Genomic DNA, 18,506 nt, shown 5'->3' on the forward strand with positions numbered 1-18,506 from the left:
ATCCTGTTACACATATGTCTTTGGAGTATGTGTTTCTGGAGGATACATTTGATGAAATGATATATTAACTTAGCATCTTAATAAATTCAAAAAGATTGTTCTTATTTAAACATCAACCTTCTTGCCTGTTTCCTTATGCTTTTAGAAAAACTTAAGTATTATCAATTTTTATACTGTCTGTCAATGTAATTGGTAGATATGTTTCATTGTTTTAATTTGCATTTAAAAGATTAATGAAATGGGTTTTCTATAACATTTTTATTTTAGTCATGTTTTACATATTGTGACCTGTACTGTCTTGATATCCTTAGCTCAGTTTTCTGTTGGCTTTTTCTTTATTCTATTGATTAGTAAGATTGTGGTATATTAGTGAAAATAGCCATTTGTCAAATGTTAGAAATTTTTTTGCTTTTAAAAAATATACATACTCTATACTGTCATAGATGTTTTTAATTTATAGGTAATCAGATTTTTAAATCTTTTTAATGGTATCTTTGATTTTGTTCTTATGCTTAGGAATTCCTTTCCCAGCAAGAGTATTACAAATTTTAAAGATTTTCTGTCATCAGTATTTCTCATTTTTATTATAATCAAGATTTATGATATCCAGGAATGTTTATTTCCTTTTCCTTTTTTTGTTTTCGTTGTGTTCCTAGATTCTGGTCTCTAATTTGGCATGTACAACATCATCAAATAACAAGCCTGAAACCTTGGCATATTATTATTTACTGTGGATCAGAATAAAGTATTAGATGGGATGATCTTGGATTCTGCTTAATTGAATACCAATTTATAAGTACCTATACTTGGTAATAGTTTATAAGTGGGCCAGTTATCAGTCCTTGTTTGCATGACATAGTCTAAGTTTAACCTGTCTTCCAGAATAATTTTTTTTTGAGATGGGGTCTCACTCTGTCACCCAGGCTGGAGTGCAGTGGCACAATCTCAGCTCACTGCAACCGTGGCCTCCTGGGCTCAAGTGATCCTCCCATCTCAGCCTTCTGAATAGCTGGGACTACAGGAGTATGCCACCATGCCCAGCTAATTTTTTGTAATTTTGATAGAGACAGGGTTTTACCATGTTGCCCAGGCTGGTCTCAAACACCTGAGCTCAAGCCCTCCTTGTCCTCCCAAAGTGCAGGGATTACAGGCCTGAGCCACCACACTTGACCAAGAATAATTTTTAATAGTCTCCTTTCACTGTAAAAAGTGCCTCAGTTTAAATAAAAAATTATAAATGTTATAAAAGATAGTTGTTTACATGGGATAGTTCCTCAGGGTATTTTTTTTTTTTTTTTTTTTTTTTTTGAGACAGAGTCTTGCTCTGTCGCCCAGGCTGGGGTGCAGTGGCCAGATCTCAGCTCACTGCAAGCTCCGCCTCCCGGGTTTAGACCATTCTCCTGCCTCAGCCTCCCGAGTAGCTGGGACTACAGGCGCCCGCCACCTCGCCCGGCTAGTTTTTTGTATTTTTTAGTAGAGACGGGGTTTCACCGTGTTAGCCAGGATGGTCTCGATCTCCTGACCTCGTGATCCGCCCGTCTCGGCCTCCCAAAGTGCTGGGATTACAGGCTTGAGCCACCGCGCCCGGCCTTCCTCAGGGTATTATAACAGTAAAGCTTTAGTTGTTTCTATTTATGTCATTCAGTTGTTTCTGTTTACATTACTTCTATAGTAGTAATATTTCATTTGCTTTAACTTTTAAAATATCTGTTATTTTCATGATGAACTTATTACAAGCTTCATACAGTTGCTTATGTGAGAACAGTCATGCTAGTGTGTACTTTCTTTGCCTTCATTTTAATTACCAGAATGATGTTCACTTTTTGCATTAAATGTCCCTTACAATTCTTATTTACCTAGTATTGCTTTAAAGATGATGAAACATTTGTCTCTGTATGTGGACATATTTTGGTTATATTTTATTAAATATGTCATCAAATCTTTTTTGTAAGGCTATGACCTAATGTTTTAACCTGGCCAAATAAACCATTACTTATTACATTAATGTTTTCTGATGTTGCATATACTCGGATCATTGGATTTTGTGGTGTGCTAATTAATACTGGATCATTGGATTTTGTGGTTTGCTAAGTAATACTGTTCTTAACACAGATCCCTGTGGGAGCCACTAAATGCCAATCCCTATTGTACTGTCACAGTGTTGATAAAAGTTTGGTACTTGTTACGTGCCAGATAGATTTTCAGCTATCTTATTTTATTCTGATAGTATTTCTCCAGCCTTTTCTTATGTAGTACTGTGTCAAAGAATATTTTATAATAGGTAAATTGTGTCTGTTGTTCTTTCTTTCTTTTCTCTACTACCTCTGCTACTGCTTAAAAGGTTTATAGAGTTTAGTATTGGTCATTTTCACCACTGATTATAAACTGTAAATCAACCCATATTCTTTTGCATTTTGAGGTGTTTTGTAAAATTGCCATATAAAAAGGCCAATTTCAATTTTCCTCTAGTTAAAAATTTCTTTTTTTTTTTTTCCGAATACATCTTAAGAAACCTTTTTTTTTTTTTTTTTTTAAATAACATTTCTGGTTGTTTGTGTGTTCATGTCATATATGTTTCTCAGTGTCATATTTAGGTATATATGTTTGACCCTTAATTTTTATGTTTGTTGGTCCCATTAATAAAATTTGAGAATATCTGTGGAGTAGAACACCGTATAGGAATTACCAATTTGTGCCACCACTACCTTTTAAACATTACTCTTTGGATATAGCTATTTATTTATAGGTATTTTCAATTTCATGTTATGTAAACTGTATATGACATTTTCATAAAAGTTTGTTCTTTTAAAATATCTAGGCACTGAAGATTAATGAAGTTCTTACCATTATTTTTGCAATGCATGTAATAATGTAAAAAGAAGATTGTTTTATTAGACACAGAGTCATTTTTCTTGTTTTATGATATTTAAAGTATCTACTGTAATATATAAAGTAATGTTTGTTGGTGTTTGCGTTTCTTCTGCAGACAGTGATAATGAACTCTCAAGTGGAACAGGTGATGTGTCTAAGGATTGTCCTGAGAAGATCCTGTATTCTTGGGGAGAATTGCTAGGAAAATGGTAAAATTTTATTTTTCATACTGAAAATTTTATATTTACATAGTTGATGTTAATTTGTTGTATTAAAATCTCTGTGTTAAAATAGGTTTTAAAGGATTAATATTAAAATCTATCTTAATATCTTAATGTTTAAAAACTTAAAAATTAAAATATATTTTATAGATACTCTTTATATTTGGCTAGGTATTCCCCCCAAGTATGGTTTTATTTAACTTGCTTTTAGAAGACGTCTTTGTCTTATTATTTCACTCAGACCTTATTATTTGTCTTATTATTTCACATCATTTAGCAGAATCAATTTTATGCTATATTGCCAGTGCATTTAAATGTCTACTGTTAAAGGGTTACATTTTTTTAAAACCAAGTCTATTACCACTCAAATAGGCTGTATAGTTTAGAATTTCTCATTTTACCACTGACACAGCTTGTTTCATTCTTTCTGACTAAAACTATTACTTTAAATTTTGATGTATTTTATGTGGAATTACAAAAGAGTACTCTGTTTATATTTATTATATTAAGTACTCTTTATATTTATTTTAAATACATTTTTTAAAAGGACTATCATATGTTGGTGTAATGAAAAAATTCTGCCAACAAAATACTTCCCCATACTAGTATAGACATAGAAATTCAATTTATTGTTGAATAAGCATATCAGATTACATGCATGCAGGTAGTCCAGGGGAGACTACAAAGTCTGGGCAGTCACATCTCTCTCAAGACTTAGTGTTTTGTTTTGTTTTGTTTTTCCCATTCCAATAGCTTTTAGGTTTTATTTTCACATGGAGCACCAGTAAGGTATTAGAGCCAATCAAAATAAGGAGTTGATTTAGAGATTTATTTTCTTTACCTTGCAATTCATTTGCACTACCATGAATGGGAATCCTTTGCATAGCTATGGACAGTAAACTTTGCATTGCCATTATGTTATATATGTTGAGAGTTGTAAACTAGCCTAGTGAAAGACAAAGGCACACACTTCTGTGTTGTCACACAATTCTCAGATGTTCCAGCCATTCCACTGAAATGATGTTCAGTAATCTTTTTGTCCATTTCAGAAATCTTATACAATTTTACCCCACACTATATCCAGGATCTAATTTACTCATTTGCAAGCATTGTCCACCTAAATCTAAATTTATCTCATATGTTTTTATCTGTTTTATTTAGGGTTACTCTCTTACTTTACTTTAAGATGAACAGTTCTCTTTTTAGATGGTCCTGAGTTAGGACAATTTCAATGGGGGATGGAGAGCGGCAGGAAGTAAGATGGGAGAGTGTGTTCTAGTTAGAGGCAGGTGACGTTTTCAGTCTCAGTCCAGGCTGGGAAATAGGAAGCATGCTAAACTTTTAAAACAGAAGCATTTTAATGCAGATAATTGACTTACAATGTGTTAGAAGTTTGAGAGAGCAGAAAGGAGACATTATGACTGGAGTAACCCAAGTAGTAGGAAACAGCTATGGCCTATAGGACTGGAGAAATAAAATGAAAGAAATATTGTTACCAGAATCTAGGAACTCAGAGGAGGTCTGAGGAGCTGACGCAGGAATCTCTGAAGAGGGCTGCATCCTGGTTGCTTAGAATTATGAGGATGCTCATAGCAGCTAGTATTTAGAAGGAACTGTCAGGGCAGGGGACAACTGTTTAGTTCCACACTTCTGAAGAGATATCCAGATCTCGGGTATCAGAGCAGGTGGGGAGAACCACATCATTGGTGCTGGTACTTCTTGGCCTGGCTAGAATTAGTATTTTTCAGGAGTTATGGTATAGCTGGTGCTGGCAATGGAATTCATTCTTCCATTCTTCTACCTTCCACCTGTATATGTCTATTACTCATGGGCAGAATCTAACCTGGAAGCCAGTGGGTAAGGGAGTTTGGGATATGTAGTCTGCAGATTCTCGGCCTTTATATCTTTGAGCAGAATACGGAAAGGTGGACTTGTAGTTGATAGGCAGTGGGTAAATGACTACAAAAGGGTAAAAGCTGGGCCTAATTCTTATTTACCCATTTATCTGGGTCAGTTGAATTAGGCATTCTTAATACCCAATGTTTTTAGATAGAGATTTATTTATTAGGAACACTGGTAAGGAAAAAAGTAAATAAAAAACAGCACCAACAACTTGTCCTAATCTTCTTCATCTTTGGTCTGAAAGTGTACATTTATGGTCCAACCATATGGATGTGATTGATAGCAGTGGATAGAATGGTAGCATATGCATTGATACCACAGCTTGGCTTCTACTGTTACATGGTTTCTTTCTTTCTCACTTCAAGTTATTTGCTGGGGGAAGGCTTAGGAATTTACATGGACCTCCATGCACCATAGAAATAAGCAACGTGTCTCCTGCGGCAGCTCTACTCTCTGGCCAGAATTTATTTTTCCCTGATTCTCTGGTCAAGAACATGGGCATAGTCTTCTATTGTGGTCACTTCATAAAACAAGGGCTCCCTTCTTACTGGATCTCTCATTACTGAGAATTGGGTGCTTACTTTTTACCGGCCCAACACATTCATTCTTTCTAGTATAGCAAAATACATGACACCTAAAACTAATACCTTATACTCCAGTTGAAATTAATCAACAAAAGAGCTCTTAGAGATCTATATATAGGTATTGTAGAAACTAATTTTCTTTGGATAAGATGTTTCTTCTTGTCCATAATTTACTCCCAAAGGCAAACTAATTTCAACTTGATAAGATCTATGGAAGGGGAATATAATTTAATGGGAAAAATACATTATGCTAAAACTCAGAACTGAATTAGAGTTCTAGTTGTAGTGCTAACTTGATAGGTAGCTTGCACAAGTTATTTAACATTTTTGGGTTCCATTTTTCCAGTGAAGCTTTTTATAAACTTGCTCATGTATGCATGCTTTGTCTTTCAGAAATGGAATAATGTTTGCAAAGTTTTTTTGTGTGTTTTGTTTTTCTTTTCCTAGCCCTTAGATTGAGAAAATACCTTAATTTTTATTGTCTTTTTATGGTTTGGGATTATATCACCATTCTTGAGGACTTTACAATAACAGTCTGGGCTCTTTCATTTAAGAGAATATGTACAAACATCTCACTTTCTTGATTCTTAGATGAAATTTAGTTAAAAGTCCACATGCTTATTGGGAGAAATGGCAAGGTGAGAATGGTTGGGAAGGGAAGTAGAGACAGATACTGGCTTTTTATCAATCAAGTTTCGTTTGATTTTAAATTATTTATTCATAATATTTTCTACATGGCAGTTAATATTGTAAAATGATAAACAAAATTTAATATAGAAAAAAAATTATGCTTTTCTTTTTTGCCTTTGCATGCTCTTATTTCAAAATAGGTTTAAAATTCATGGCATATTATACTAGAAAACAAGTCTGTCAATGATCTAAGCTTCTATCTTTAGATACTAGGAAAAAAGAGAAAAACCCAAAGCAAGCAGAAGCGAGGAAATAAGAATATAAATAAATGGGGTTGAGAAGAACACTACAGAAAATCAGTCAAACTGAAGCTAATTTTTATAAAGATAAATATATTTGATAATGATAAACATCTAACTAGACTGATCAAGAAAAACGAGAGAGAAAACACAGATACAAGAATCAAAGAGGCTACATCATTACAGATCACCACAGACATTACAAGGATATAAAAGAATATTATAAGCAACTCACTGCCTATAAATTTAGAAGCTTAGGTGAAATCAACAAACACTTGAAAGTCATAAATTGCCAAAGCTTACTTGAAATAAGTAACCTGAATAGTCCTATATTAGTTGACAAAATTGAATTTATAGTTAAAAAGTTTTCAGTAGAGAAAATTTGAGGCCAAACTGACAAATTCTACCAAATATTTAAGAAAAAAATAATAAGACTGGGCGCAGTGGCTCATGCCTGTAATCCCAGCACTTTGGGAGGCCGACACAAGCTGATTACTTGAGGTCATGAATTTGAGACCAGCCTAGCCAACATAGTAAAACCCCGTCTCTACCAAAAATACCAAAAAAATTAGTCAGGTGTGGTGGTGTGCACCTGTAATCTCAGCTACTTGGGAGGCTGAGGCACAAGAATTGCCTGAGCCTAGGAGGTGGAGGTTGCAGTGAGCTAGGATTGCACCACTGCATTCCAGCCACTGACAGAGCAAGACTCTGTCAGAAAGTAAAGTAGAGTAGAGTAGAGTAGAGTAGAGTAGAGTAGAGTAGAGTAAGAGTAGAGGAAAGGAAAGGAGGAAGGAAAGAGAGAGAGAGAGAGACAGACTGGCAGAAAGAAAGAAAGAAAGAAAGAAAAAGAAAGAAAGGAGGAAGGAAGGAAGGGAAAGAGAAGGAAGGAAAGAGAGAAAGAAAGAGAAAGGGAAGGAAAGAAAGGAAAAAGAAAGAAAAGAAAGAAAGAAAAAAGGAAGGAAGGAAAGAAGGAAGGAAGAAAAAAGTATATAAGTTTTACATAAACTTTCCAGAAAATAAAAGAGAAGGCAATACTTTCCAGCTAATTTATGTCATTTGCTTACCATGCTATTAAAACCAGATGAAAATATTACAAAAAAGAAAATTGCAGACCAGTGCCCCTCATGAATATAGACTAAAAAGACCTCAACAAGTCCTAGCATATCAAATCCAACAACTTTCATATGTTGCTGGTGGAGATGCAAAATGGTGCAACCATTTTGGAAAATAGCATGATATTTTCTTATAAAGTTGAAGACTCTTATACCACCCAGCAATTCGAATCCCACTGCTGTGTATTTACCAAGGTGAAATTAAAACCTGTATGTGAATGTTTATGATAGCCTTGTTCATAATTACCCCAAACTGCAAACAACCCAAATGTCCTTCAGAAGTAAATGTATCAACCAACTGTGGTATATTCATTCTATGGAATACTACTGAACAATTAAAAGAATGAACTGATATACATCACAACTGATGGATCTCAAGTGTATCATGTTAAGTGACATATGCCAAAGTCAAGTGACTTAATACTATGTTATTCCATTTGTATGATATTCTGGAAACCCTGTCATCATAGGAAGCATGTCAGTAGTTGTTAAGGACTGGTGGTATTGACTACAAGAGGGTCCAGGGAATTTGGGTATGGGGGAAATGAGGGAACTATGCTATATCTTGGTTATGGTGGTGGTCACACACCTATTTGCATTTGTCAAAACTCACAGAATTGTATACTAAAAACGTGAATTTTACTCTGTATAAATTGTGCCTTAAATAAATGGCAAAAAAGAAAGAAAGCCCAGAGTCTTAACTGCTAGTAGGTGCTGAAGCAAGAATAGTATCACTAAATCTAAAAAAGAAAAAAGAGGAAAAAAAGGAAATTTATGTCTTATACATAGATGGCTATTTGAAGTGTGTTCTTTTCTCCTGTCACAACAGTTCCTTCATTATACCTTGCATACCCATTGGTGACTCTGTCTTAACTAACTTTTCTCTTCTTATCCTGCAAAGTTATGTCAAATGCACATGACCTCCTTAAAGTCACTGTTGTTTTAGTTCCTAGAGTATAGTAGGTGCTCAATTCATATTTATTGGCTGAATTTTTGAATGAAATATCTCTCACCATTACAGATTTCTGTCCAATTTTATGAATATTTTATATATCTATATTTGGATCTATATTTGGTAGTTATTTTTATCTTATATAGTGTTTTAAGAAATCTAAGTTGTAATATTCTCCATTAGATTATACACAGATTCATTTATCTTATATCTGGCTTCATCTTGAACCCTGGGAATGTTACTTGAATAATTTGTGTCTTGATCATGTCATGGTGAGATATTCTGATTTAAACATTTTAAAAATATTATTCTGACTGCCCAGTGAAAAATGGATTAAAAGGGAACAAAGATGGAAGCAGGCAGAATAGGTAGAATGCTATTGTAAATAATCCAGGGGAGAGATAATTATGTTTTGCACCATGCTGGTAGCAGAGGGTGACATGTGATCAGATTCTGGATATATTTTAAGAGACTAATGATAGTATTTGCTTCTGTTTTCTGTGTGGCCTGAGAAAAATAAATAACTGGCCACTGATGTCAGAGTTTTTGGCTTGAGCTACTAGAAGACTTGTTGTTTACTCAAATATAGAAGAAGAGAGATTTGGAGGATAAAATCAAGATTTTGGAGACGTTGAGATGCATTTAAGACATCCAAGTGACTATGTCCATTAGTCATTTTCATATAACACTGAGTTCAAGGAAAAGATAGGGAAGGAAATATGAGTTTGGGAGTCATCAGTATATAGATGGTTTTTAAAGCTATTAGAATGAAATGGGTGAGATTACTTAGGGAGTGAGTTTAGATGACGACATCATCCAAAGACTGCACCCCCGACCACTCCAGTGTTTGGGAGTTGGAAATATGAGGAGGATCATGCAGAGGAGCCCAAGAAAGCACAACCAGTGAGGTGGGAGGAGAATAAAGATAAAAATCAAGTAAACTAAGTCTATCAGGAAGGAGACAGTAATCAGATGCTGATAGGTGAAGTCCAATGAAGCCTAGAATTCCACTGGGTTCAACAATTTAGGTGTCACTGGTGATCTTAAGAACAGTTTCAATGGAGAGGCAGGAATGAAAGCCCAGCTGGATTGGAAATCAGCAGATATAGATAACTCTTAAAAATAGTTTTGCTATAAAGGGATGATAGGAAATGAGGACACATTAGTAAGTGGATGTGGGTTGAGAGTTTTTTATTAAATGGGCAATATAGCATGTTTGTATGTTGTTAGAAAGGATGTAACAGAGAAAACTTGATAGTGTCAGAGAAAGAGGACATAATTATAGGATAAGTTGATGGCAAGAAAAGATGTATATGTTGACTAGTGGAGGGGTTGAATTTGGAAGCAGAGGTAGCTCATTGTAACAGAAGGAAAGGTGAGGCGTGGCTACAAAGGTAATAACTGACAGTTCGGTGCACTTACTATGTGCCAGGTTCTATTCTAAGCACTCTCCATGTTAATTGTTGCAGCAGCTCTCTGAGGTAGGTATTATCATATCTTCATTTTAGAGATAAGAAAACTGAGGCATAGCTATGTTAGGTAGCTAGTGTAAAAATACAGAAAATATAATGGCAGCAAGTAAGTAACTTGCTCAAGATCTCACAGCCAGTAAGTAATTTGCCCATGATCATGTCAAGTAAATGACAGAGCCAGTTTTTGAATCTAAACCACTCTCGTTTTAGAATTAGAAGTGCGTGTGGGTGTGTGTGTGTTTTCTGTTTTTCTTTTCTTTTTTTTTTTTTTGAGATGGAGTTTCACTCATGTTACCCAGGCTGGAGTGCAATGGTGACCTCGACTCACTGCAACCTCCACCTCCTAAGTTTAAGTGATTCTTCTGCCTCAGCCTCCCGAGTAGCTGGGATTTATAGGCATGTGCTACCACGCCCTGCTAATTTTTGTATTTTTAGTAGAGACGAGGTTTTGCCATGTTGGCCAGGATGGTCTCGAACTCCTGACCTCAGGTGATCCACCTACTTTGGACTCCCAAAGTGCTGGGATTACAGGTGTGAGCCACCGTGCCTGGCCATTAGAGCCAGAACATTTTTAACCAGGTGGGCAGGCTGCCATTTCTATAAATATAGGTACCTTGCTAGAATAGTTTTTTTTTTTTTGAGACAGAGTCTCACCCTGTCACCCAGGCTGGAGTGCAATGGCACGATCTAGGCTCACTGCAACCTCTGCCTCCCAGGTTCAAGCGATTCTCCTGCCTCAGCCTCTTGAGTAGCTGAGATTACAGGTGTGGGCTACCACACCTGGCTAATTTTTTGTGTCTTTAGTAGAAGTGGGGTATCACCATGTTGGCCGGGCTGGTCTTGAACTCCTGACCTCGTGATCTGCCTGCCTGGGCCTCCCGAAGTCCTAGGATTACAGGTGTGAGCCACTGCACCTGGCCTAGATTAGTTTTTATAAGAGCGTGTAGAAGTTCTAGTGAGTGAATGAATAAACTAGGAAAATTGATACTCTTGCCCAGGTAGTACTTGAAGCTTCTGGTCATGATTTTAAAGAGAGATTATGAGAATGGCAGTATGGTGGATAAGAAAACAAAATCTTTTGATGACTAAATAAATAGCCAAATAGAGATCTCCACTCAGTTTCTAAAATGCAAGATTTATTACTTGATTCAATGAAAATTTATGAGGCATCATCTTAGGCTCTTAGAGATACATAGAAAACAACATAGTTTCTACCTTTGAGGTTTATAATCAATGTGGGTGGGAACACATACTCATAACAGTTATTTAACAAAGTTACTGAAACACTGAGACTGTTTTCACATTTCTTGACCACTTTTTTCCAAGTCACTTCATCATTCATTCATTCATTTATTCATTCAACTTTTAAATCTTAATCATCTATTCTTTCTTAGGCACTTTAACAGACACTGCTGATTTAAAGATGAGTAAACATAGTTTCTACCCTCAAGGTTTACCATGTTATAGAGGCGTGTAGACCTTTAAATAGAAAATTGTGATATAATGAATAAATCCTTCTGAAAGCATTGTAGACCCAATGGACATTTTTGAATGTATACAGAAATAAAATAGTACAATGAAGCTTCTTGCGCCTACTGCCCAACTTCAATAAAGACAATATCTAACAAATTTCTTTAAGCTGCGATCCCATTGTTTGTTTGTTTGTTTGTTTTTCTTTGGCGGGGAGGGAAGGTAATATTGGAGTAGAAAGAACATTGATTAACAGGAAACAAATTGGGAGGTAATTGCATGGGTTGATGATATTTATACCAAACTCACAGACCCTGTGTACGGAGAGGAGGCTCCAAATGGGAAAAGACTTTTGAGGTAGAATTGACAGAGTTTCTCAGCCAAAATTCAGTGTACATTTTTTTCAGAAATAAAATATTTCTAATAATATTTTTATTAATGGACTTGAGGAAATTATTTAAAGGTCTGAGGGAAATGTTTTTAAAAACTAAGACAATTGATTCTTAGACCTTTAGAAAACTTGTTGCATCTTTTACAATTCAAATTTTTTTTTTATTTGGGCCATTATAATTATGTCATGATATGAAAAGGGTAACATTTGCTTAAACTATAGAAGTTTAAACTACTATGTCTTTTATACAAGGATTGTCAAATATTTTTAATTGTGCTCAGAATTTCTTTCTGAAACATTCGATTTAGAGATTTCTAAGTCTCAGGAAAAATAGGTAGGCATTTACATACAGACTTTTTTTGTGATTTATGTAGGTAAAGCACCTGTCGTGTGGAGTCCTACACTTTGTGCTTTGTGGAAATATTTTTTAAAGTGAGGAGACAGTATATATACTCAGTGAAATTTTAAATGTGTTTGAAAATATTTTGAACTTACTCTTAAATAGCTAGATCATTCTATTAAACAAGCAAAACATGAATAAAATCAGAATTCTTATAATCAAATATACTATCAGAAAGATGTAAAGGAAAAATATTTCAATACTAATTTGAAATCATTAGAAAAAAATAATATAGAAAAGAAAACTAAGAACAGACTATATAAAAAGTTCAGTACTGGAGGTCTTTAAAGCAGATTGGAGTTAAAGGTGTATTGAAGAAATAGCTGCATGAAAAAAGCATGTGAACTAAAGAAAGAAAAATTGAGAGAGAGAGAGAGAGAGAGAAAAAAAAAATCATTTGTGATGGGAGAACTTGTAAAACCAAAACTAAAAGTGGTAGCAATATTTCTTCATATGTTGAATATATTCAGAATGGTAATGATGATGATTTAACTATTATTTAAATTATTTAAGGGATTAGGCAGAATAATATCTGGATAACTGCTTCAGGTTTTGAAATGCATGGAAAACTTGAAAAAGTTTAAAGACAAAAAAAAAGGTAGTGCTCACTGTGAATACTTAGCCATAAGTCAACTTTTTTCAGGAAGAATATGCAAGAAGATTTTCTAACCAGAAAGACTAAGTGAACATTGGAGGAAAAAAATTGGGTATTGGATTATTACATCGAGTAAAATCACCTTCAAATCTGTCATTCTCTTTTATTGAATAAGATAAAATTGATACTTATTTAATAGGCATTTTAATTGTATTTTTCATGGCTCTTAATTACTTATCATCAGAGTGGGAAAATGTATTCAGAATCTGTATGCTTTTCATCTTCATAATGACCTTTAATCTATCCTTTTTCTTGAAACATTTCTTAATGTAGGTTGTATAACTTCTCCGTATGTAGTTCTTCTCATTATTGTGGGATGGAGAAATCTCTGACCTTTCTTGATGCCACCTCATCTTTTAATTTCAGTTGTAGTTCTTTCCTTTTCTGGAGAGAACTTTTTCAAATGGGTCATGCTGCTGGTGTCATATTCTCGTATCTAATAGCCACCTACTTCCACCTCCTATCAAAATTTCTCTAATTCCATTGGTGACTTTTCAGTGGTCATATTCAGTGACTTTTATCCCCCTCATCTCTTGCTTTTTCTGCTGTTTTTGTTAGAAATAACTCTTTCCCTTTGAAATTTTATCCCCCAGTAGACACCTTTAAAAGTAGAGTTCTTACATGCCTAAGTAGTTTCAAGAAAATCCTCTTTGAAAGCAAAGGAAATCCACTAGATGAGTCCGTGGCATTTTTTTGATCCTATTAAATTCAGTGAGAATGTTTTCTTCTAAAAAAGCATTCTTTTTTGTTTAGCTTTTGTAATTGAGATACTAATTTCATTTCATAATTATATTTATTCACTTACCAAAAATGTATTAAATGCCTTTTATATGCAGAGCACTGCTTCTAGGTGCTTAAGATATATAAGTAAAGAAGACAAAGATTCTTGCCCTTGTGGAGTTTCTATTCATGCATTAAAACCTAGCCAATTACTGTATGATTAATAGATACTTGATTTATGTGTGACTTTGAAAATAATTGTATTAGGTATCCATCTTGTTTCTAGGGTAGAGTTCAGCTGGTATCATAACCAGTTGCCTATTTTCAAGTTCCTGATAGCTACAGTTAATGTATTAAAGCAATGACAATGTGTAGTTACATTTTAATCAGAAATATTGAAAGCAATGATTATTTTTATAAATTTCTGTTTTATTTATTTGGATCTTCTCTGGTCATAGATATATACTAGCAGCATCTGGCTTAATATTTATTAGTGCCTCTCAAGTGATAGGGTGCTATATGCGGTATAATTGCTGTACTGTTACTTGGGATAACCAGTAAAATAAGGCTGTTAAGCAGTGTTATGAGTGACTCAGTTCTTTTTAAATGTTAGTCTCTAAAGATAAATGGTGCTTCAATTGTTAAGAGAGGAGAAAAGACATTTTCGTTTGCCTGGCCAAACAAGTGGCTAAGGGTCAGCTAGAAACTGAATCAATGGAGTTGGATTATATTATGATAAAGTATTCATTGGGGACTGTTGACTATTAATCTTAAGGAGTATGTGTATGTATGTGTGTTTGCATGTGTAGGAAGAGATACTGAAACTTTAAAATATTGTAGTTAAATCATTATTATATATCATTATATAAAATATTACAGTTAAATCATTATACAAAACAATCTGGGCCAACCGAATATTTAACCAAGCTGCTTGTTATTTTCATTTTGCCTACAATATTGGAAATATGTTGTAGTAGGTCCAGTGAATGTTAGGATGCTATTGCAGAGGTTTAGGGAGGATAAAGTTGGTTGCAGTTGAGATAGAAGTGCATGAACTTTGTAGAGGTTGAGAAAATAAGATATATTAGACTTGGTGATGGATTAGTAATAGATGATGGGGCAAAAATAACTCCTGGGTTTCCAGTTAGGATGGATTGTGGTAACAGTTTCTGAGGTGGAATACCCTGGAAAATGACCAGGTTTAGGGAGAAGAAACTGAGTTCAGACTTGGGCATACTGATTTTGAGGTACCTTTGAGCTTCTGGAACTTGGGATACATGTTTATAGGTGATAATGCCTAAAGACAAAAGAATGAAAGAAAAGGGCAAGAGTAAAGAGAGAGAACTTTAAGCACTTAAGAGGTTAACAGGAGAAGCAATCAACAGTGGAGTTTGTGAAGGTGGATAAAGAGGTAGTGCTTTGTCACTGAAGCCAAGGGAAACAGATTGGTCAACAGTGAAAGGACTGAAAGTATGTCTTGAATCCAGTGGAACATGGAGAGAAGTCATAGATCATTTAAGTGAAAACTTTTCAAGGAGAGATGCAGAAGCCATGTTGAACTGAATTGAGGAAGGAATTGGAGGGTAAGAAATAGAGATAGTGCTTCTATACCAATTCTTGAAATTTGTTGCACAGGGTAAGAGTATGATGGAGAATTATACGTGCCATTGAAGAAATGATTTTTTTCAATGTTCTTCGTTTTTAAATTTTGGGACAGGGTCTCACTCCGATGCCCTAGCTGGTGCGATCTTAGCTCATTTGGTCTCAACCTCTGAGGCTCAGGTTATTCTCCCACCTCAGCCTCCCAAGTAGCTGGAACTACAGGCACATGCCACCATGTCCAGCTAAGTTTTTTGTGTTTTTTGTGTTTTTTTTTTTTTTTTTTGGTAGAGATGGGGTTTCGCCATGTTGCCCAGTCTGGAACTGGTCTGGAACTGGTCTGAACTCCTGGGCTCAAACGATCCTGCCTACTTCAGCCTCCCAAAGTGCTGGGATTATGGATGTGAGCCACTGTGCCCAGCCAAGAAAGGATTCTTTGACATGGAGTTTTAATTAATTAAATTTATTGGAGTTTTAATAGCTGTAGAGACACAGTGATGTCTTGCTGATCTCTATATAACATGTAACATATACTATATTTAACTACTTTGGATTTCCCTTACATGATATTATAAATTATTGGACTCATAATTCAAAGTATTTTGCATTTAATTTTAGAGGGAATGAACTTTGCTTTTTGTACATCATTGCTTTTAATTAACCTAATTTTCTATACTAATACCCTTAACCCATATGTTTTTCCTATTCAAAAGTATAATCAGAGCCAAACATTAAATTACAAAAAGATCCTTTTATAACTAATCCTGGCTCTCTTGTGGCATAATATTCTTTGTCAAATAGTTTATTCAGGTGGAAGTCTTCTGAAGAATAATTAATACTCTTCCTCTACTTGATATATTTTGTGAAACATAATTATCTATAGTGTTTTTCCAAATTAACTGAAATTATGTTTTAATTTAAAGCCATGAGAGAAGTTTAAAGAATTGAAATGACTTTTTGTGTTTAATGATTATGAAAGAATTTAAAATTATTATAAATATTTCAGACAGCATAGGAAAATAAAAGGGCTACTTTCTCTCTTAATTCTATTACATAGATATTTTGGAGTATGTTCTTCCCTATTATTTTTCTAGGCGTGTGTAAAAGCAGGTTTCAAAATAGTGGGTATGTAGGTGTATTTAAACTAACACCTATTTACTAATTTGAAACTTGCTTTTGTCACTTGGCACCATAACTGTTATTTTAAGGTGTTAAATCATATCAGCTCTACCTGTCTCTAGTTTATTTTTGCTTCAAGCCTATCAGTATTATCAGCTTAGTTTCTCTAACCCAACAATACAAAAGCTTAGCTAGAAAAGGCTAAAATAAACCATTAAATCTGATGGTTTACTAACATTATTACTGGGATGAGTTTACTTGAACTTGTTTCAGTTGTGGAAGTTTTAGTTTTTTTCTGAGATAGCCCAATTATGACAGTATGGGAAAAGCAAGGAATATATTTTCAGTGGAAGGTATGCCAATACTGGGGTTTGAGCTAGAGGTGGAACAGTGTGTATAATCTAGTGAAGTAGCTGGGAGGTCACTTTTAGAAAATAGACATGTGGCTTTTATGACTTTTGAGGCTCAAAACTTGAAACCAGAGCCTGGGGTGTTAGATCAAACCAGAGTACATTGTCAAGGTTTGGAGTCCCAGTGGTTGCACCAGAGTCAGCTCTAAGAGATAAAAAGTGAGCAGCAAATAAAAGTAAAGTCTGAGCAAAAAGGCATAGAATATAGTTCCAGATTCAAGCTAGGCACCCAGAAAAAGATGACAGATGAAATTACATTCACAATATTGAGATATGCAATTCCGTTTCTTGGTCAGATGTGCATAGTAGCATATTTACTATGTTGTGATCATTGATTTTAGGAGGAGAGATCTTTGCCTTTGTTCTGACGCCGCACACCTTCGGGATGTGGTAAAGCCTGATAAATATATGTTGCTTCCCCAGCAAGTTGGAGTTGTTGCGTAAGTTCTGGTGATTGTAGGAAAGGGCCAGGTCCTTCCTTTAGTGAGCACTTGCTGTTGTAACAAGTCAGGGAGACAAATTCAGACATGTAAACAATAATGAACTCTTCTTACTAGAAAACCTATCTTAGGTCGTTTTAACTTGGAAGTTCATTGATATCTAAGTTTATCCTGGAACAAAGAATTCCGAGTTAGGTCATCAAGAGACAGGGCTTCCTGGAGGACCTTGGAGTCAGGATGTGGCCGCCACATAAAACTTGACTGTAATATGTATGCCTTATGTCTCCTATACTGTGGAGCCTGTCTTTGGCACTTGGCCCAGCTCAGCTTGGCCTCAGAGAAGTGGGTATAGTCAAGGTGTGATAGGCCTGTGGTCCATTTTCAACATCATTTCCTGAACCCTATTCCCTGCCACACATCATTGTCCAGCTTGCTGTACATTCATTTCAGGGGATTCAGATGGTTCATTTTATGCCTTGGAATGTTGCCTAGCAATATATAACTAAAACATTCATTATTATGAATAAGTCCATAGGATGATTTTTAAAAGTAAATAAGAGGAAGAAAAAGCTTTTCCTGGAGGTAGAATTATCTGGTTCACCAATAAAGAAGATGAGATCAAGAAAAAAAGTTGAAGACATAACTGAGCTTAAGCAGTACTATTGTTTAATGCCCCGCCGCAAACAGTTTTCTCTTGAGCCAAGCTTACACTTTTATATAAACTAGTATATTTTTCATAGCAACAGCAGTTCAGGAGTTATAAAGGGAGTGTGAATGGATTATTTTCTTGTCTTCTCAGGCACAATAACCTTGGTGCACGACCAAAAGGGCTATCTACTCTGGTGAAGAGTGGTGTCCCCGAAGCATTGAGGGCAGAGGTATGGCAGTTACTGGCAGGCTGCCATGACAACCAGGCAATGCTGGATAGATACCGAATTCTTATCACAAAGGTAGGAAGTTATTTCATATTATTTTCATTGGATGACCTATTAAATAAATCCTAGTTTTCATAGCTCCCGTAAGCCATAAATGCTTTGAACTTCTTCATGAATATATTGAGGTCATGAAGTCAGTACTTCTACCTTTTGTTCTGAATACTTGTGGTGGTAAACAATGCACTTAGTCATCTATGAATACTGTATGCCTTGGTTTTCATCTTTTCATTCAAGTGATTTTATAATAGCTATTTACCAAATTGGAATATATTTATATTTCAAGTGTTTTCTAACTTCTCAACCTTTTTAAATTCTATGAGATTT

At 35.0% G+C, this 18,506-nt stretch overlaps 1 protein-coding gene across 16 annotated transcripts in view; it reads left to right on the forward strand.

The window, feature by feature from the left end:
- Positions 1-18,506, forward strand: part of LOC105484451 (RAB GTPase activating protein 1 like) — a 796,528-nt gene that overhangs the window by 202,684 nt on the left and 575,338 nt on the right. For all 16 annotated transcript variants that reach the window (XR_011607830.1, XM_071069699.1, XM_071069706.1 and 13 more), the window contains 2 exons: positions 2,987-3,080; positions 18,047-18,197. Coding sequence is in view for 15 of the 16 variants with exons in the window: in XM_071069699.1 (XP_070925800.1) it covers positions 2,987-3,080; positions 18,047-18,197 (245 nt within the window). In the remaining variant the exon portion in view is untranslated. The remainder of the gene's footprint in view (positions 1-2,986; positions 3,081-18,046; positions 18,198-18,506) is intronic.

The sequence above is a fragment of the Macaca nemestrina genome, chromosome 1, assembly GCF_043159975.1.
Source record: "Macaca nemestrina isolate mMacNem1 chromosome 1, mMacNem.hap1, whole genome shotgun sequence".
Classification (NCBI taxonomy): Eukaryota; Metazoa; Chordata; class Mammalia; order Primates; family Cercopithecidae; genus Macaca; species Macaca nemestrina.